This window comes from Limulus polyphemus, unplaced genomic scaffold (assembly GCF_000517525.1).
Source record: "Limulus polyphemus unplaced genomic scaffold, Limulus_polyphemus-2.1.2 Scaffold2327, whole genome shotgun sequence".
Taxonomy (NCBI): domain Eukaryota; kingdom Metazoa; phylum Arthropoda; class Merostomata; order Xiphosura; family Limulidae; genus Limulus; species Limulus polyphemus.
In genome coordinates this window covers 83,664-87,118 of record NW_013667937.1, presented here as the reverse complement: position 1 = coordinate 87,118, position 3,455 = coordinate 83,664, and the positions used below count along the sequence as shown (strand labels likewise).

The window sequence follows — 3,455 nt, the reverse complement described above, 5'->3', positions numbered from 1 at the left end:
AAGAACTCTTTATGTATTATAGCGAAGGTGACCACTTTTGATTATATCATATTATATATATATATATATATATATACATTTTTGTTATTTTAGGTTCTTGTGAATTACAAATTATTCATGGGGTGTTTATGGTAAGCTTAGCAGAAACAGCCTAGGAAATAGAAGATCTGCTAAGTAGCATGTATCATCTACTCCAAAATGCACCAGCAAGAAAGGCTGATTACGTACAAGTGACAGGAAGCTCAGAGCTAGCCTACAAATACTGTATCATGCTATAATAATTTTAATAGACTGGAATTTGGAAGACATCGTGAAGTATTATCTTTTACACGAATTAGAGTTTTTTAAATTATTTGTCACAGTTTATCTTAAAAGCCTGAGCTGTTTTTATAGTGAAGTGAGTGTTATGGAAAAAGTTTTAAGTTCCAACAGTTACAGAATTACAATGAAACAGTACACTCTGTTTAAAGGGAAATTCCTACTAGATATATATGTCTATATTTAATAAGATTAAAGGAAAGACTGATATTATATGCATTGTTTCTAGATTGTTGTACTGTTTTATTTATATAGGTGGCTTGAAAATGTTACAGTAATTCACCATACGAGAAGTACATTCATCTGTTCAAAAGAAGAAAGTAACTAATCCAAAAAACATGTCTTTTGAAATTGCAAAAGAAGGTCTGAAGGACAAGACTATTACATTGAATTTCATGCTTTCAGTTGCACAACAAGTTCAAGAATTTCTACGTAGATATAAAACTGATGACCCATTGATCTCCTTCCTTGCAATTGGTTTGACAAGTGCAATGATGGATATAATGACAAGGTTTGCCAAAGTTGATCTAGTTAAGGGCAAGGGACTGAGTGCTATTGATATAATGAACATTGACTTGGATGACAATACTGTGTTGAAATCCTACAAAAGTGTGGACAATGAAATAATCCGTGAAAATGTGATTAACTTTCTTCACAGGACAACAAATATAATTGACAGAGATATTTTGGAATTCCTTAAGGTTTGTAGGAAAATGTTAGTGAAAATCCCTTGCTATATTTCTTGGATCCAAACAGTCCATGTTCCTCACAATTCCATATTTCAATGGCTATTTAGTTTGCAATTTTTCACAACGCAAACAAAGCTCAGAAGCATTTCAAGAGGGTTGTGAAAATAATGCAGGTAGGGTGCAGAACAAGATTGTAACAAGACTTCCTGCAGACTATATTGAAGAAAAACCACTTTGCCTTCAGGGAGTGTAACCCAGCTATGAGGCTAGAATGTTTCCTCTATGTACAGCCTACGGCAAGTGATTATTATGACCTCTTGTCAGTCATAAAAAGTTGTGTTTGTCACATGGCCATGCTTCTGTGGACTGAGGTTTCTTGGTTAACAAGCAGGTGATGGATGATAATCTGTCTATTGTAGGACTTGTTGCAAGACATGTTGTGGTGGAATACATCAAGACTGTTGGAGGTGTTTTGAATGTGAAGATTGACAAGTCTTTGAGGCTCTCTTGTAAGTCATCAAAGCAGAAATATGATGCCTACTTGGCAGAAAAACATAAAAAGGAGATCAAGAAGAAGTGAGAAAACAGAAGAGAGAGGAAGAAAAGGAGGGGATTCTGAAGAAAAAAGAAATTAAAGGATGAAATGGCAAAACCAGAAAAAAGATTTAAAAGAACTGGAACAGTGAATTGCAAAAAGACGATTTAATTGACATGATAAAATTGCCAAACTTTTGTGAACTTTTGTATTTTATCACATTTGTTCAATGTTGCATATCACTTTTTTGAAAAAATAAAATGTTTATATTTTACTATGGTCTATCTTATCTATTAAGTAAGTCTCTCAAAGGTTCAATGTAAAGATAATACTTGCTGAACATAAATGTCCTTTAATTATTTGATAGCAATTTCTTTGAGAAAGAGTGCTTAAAATTGAGATTTTAGGCTAAAGAAAATTTCTTGAAAAGTGCTTGCAAATTTTCATCGATGTCCAGTGTGAACTCTGAGAAGATAAAAAGTAAAGAAGCACATCAGTGCACATTTTCACACAAGTAAGAAGTAAGTTAAGAAGCACATTAGTGAACATTTTCACACAGTTAAGAAATACATTAAGAAGTACATCAGTGAAATTTTTACACACAGATAAGAAATAAATTAAGAAGCACATTAGTGCAAATTTTTATACATATACTAGTTAGTTTACTTCATAGTGAAAGAGATGATGTATCTGTAATGCAAGCTGAATGTTAAACTCCACCATGTAATGAAGTAAACACCAACATGATTGTTAGTCTATTTGAGTGGTTATCATTACATTAATCACAGAAATATGTTGGTTATTGGATTTTCACTATTTTCATATGATTTGTATTTTTTATTTGATATATAAAAATAACTTCTCGGATAGAACTGAAACTATCAAATCAGCATAAAGCTCCCCCTCCCCAGAACAATTATTTAATAAATATGCTGTAGCTTTATTGCTGAGCCTGACAATAGGCGATTGCTCAAAATGTTGGTTGAGTACGTGTAAGAATTATTTCGCTTACTCTACAGAAGATCTTTATACCGTGGGAAAACAAACAAACAACATGACATTCTTCACATCAAAACAAATATAGTGTAATGTTACACTTAAAGTAAGATTGTATCAGGGAACTCAGAATCATGGAGGATAAAGCAGTGATATCACTGGGGGACAGATCAATGGAAGTATGACACATCAAAACATAGGTATGCATCAGATCAGTTATGATACTAAAGTTGAACAAGTATATTATAATACATGTTCTATCACTATTTTCAATATTTTCTCAACCACTGAAAGTTTTTTGAATGAACTTTATTTCACATGATTAAGCCAGTAATCTTTTTCTTATCATAATGCTACTACACTTGGATGATCTTTAGTAACACAACCAGGTCAATGTCATCTAAGTTTGCATGAGTAAAAGTTAAACAAAATATCTGAATGGCTTTACTTTAAAATCAAACACATTTCTGAATTAAATATATTACTGATTCTAAATTCACATTCATTATAATCATTACATAGATTAATATGGAATAGTTGACTCTCCAATAATAAGTTCACTTAAATGGCATTTGAGGGTAAAAAAAGATATTTGTTATACAATAGTTAACAATTCATTAAGGCTGATTGCTTCTTATATTTCAAATATGTATTTTAACAAAACTATGATTATATAATGATAAAAGTGCAAACTAGAAACACCATTTTAGAATCAAACATCTGATATAGTTAGTGTTAATTCTTATCTATAAATCAATTTGTTCCACCTAAAGTAACCGAGGCCATTGTCCTGTGCAGCTGAACGTGTACATGTTATTTGTAATATAAAAGTATGAAAGTTACTATTTCTATAGCTAAGAAAAGTATGAAAGTTACTATTTCTATAGCTAAGAAAAGTATGAAAGTTACTATTTCTA

The 3,455-nt window shown here is 31.4% G+C and overlaps 1 protein-coding gene across 3 annotated transcripts in view; it reads right to left on the bottom strand.

Annotated features, from left to right (window-relative positions):
• Positions 1-3,455, bottom strand: part of LOC106466624 (Down syndrome cell adhesion molecule homolog) — a 31,519-nt gene that overhangs the window by 3,728 nt on the left and 24,336 nt on the right. The window contains exon 6 of one of the 3 annotated variants that reach the window (XM_022394670.1): positions 1,139-2,007. The exons of the other annotated variants lie outside the window; for them this stretch is intronic. Within the exon in view, the coding sequence (XP_022250378.1) occupies positions 1,946-2,007 (62 nt within the window). The 3' untranslated portion in view covers positions 1,139-1,945. Of the gene's footprint in view, positions 1-1,138; positions 2,008-3,455 lie in introns of those variants that run through there. 3 annotated transcript variants of the gene reach the window in all.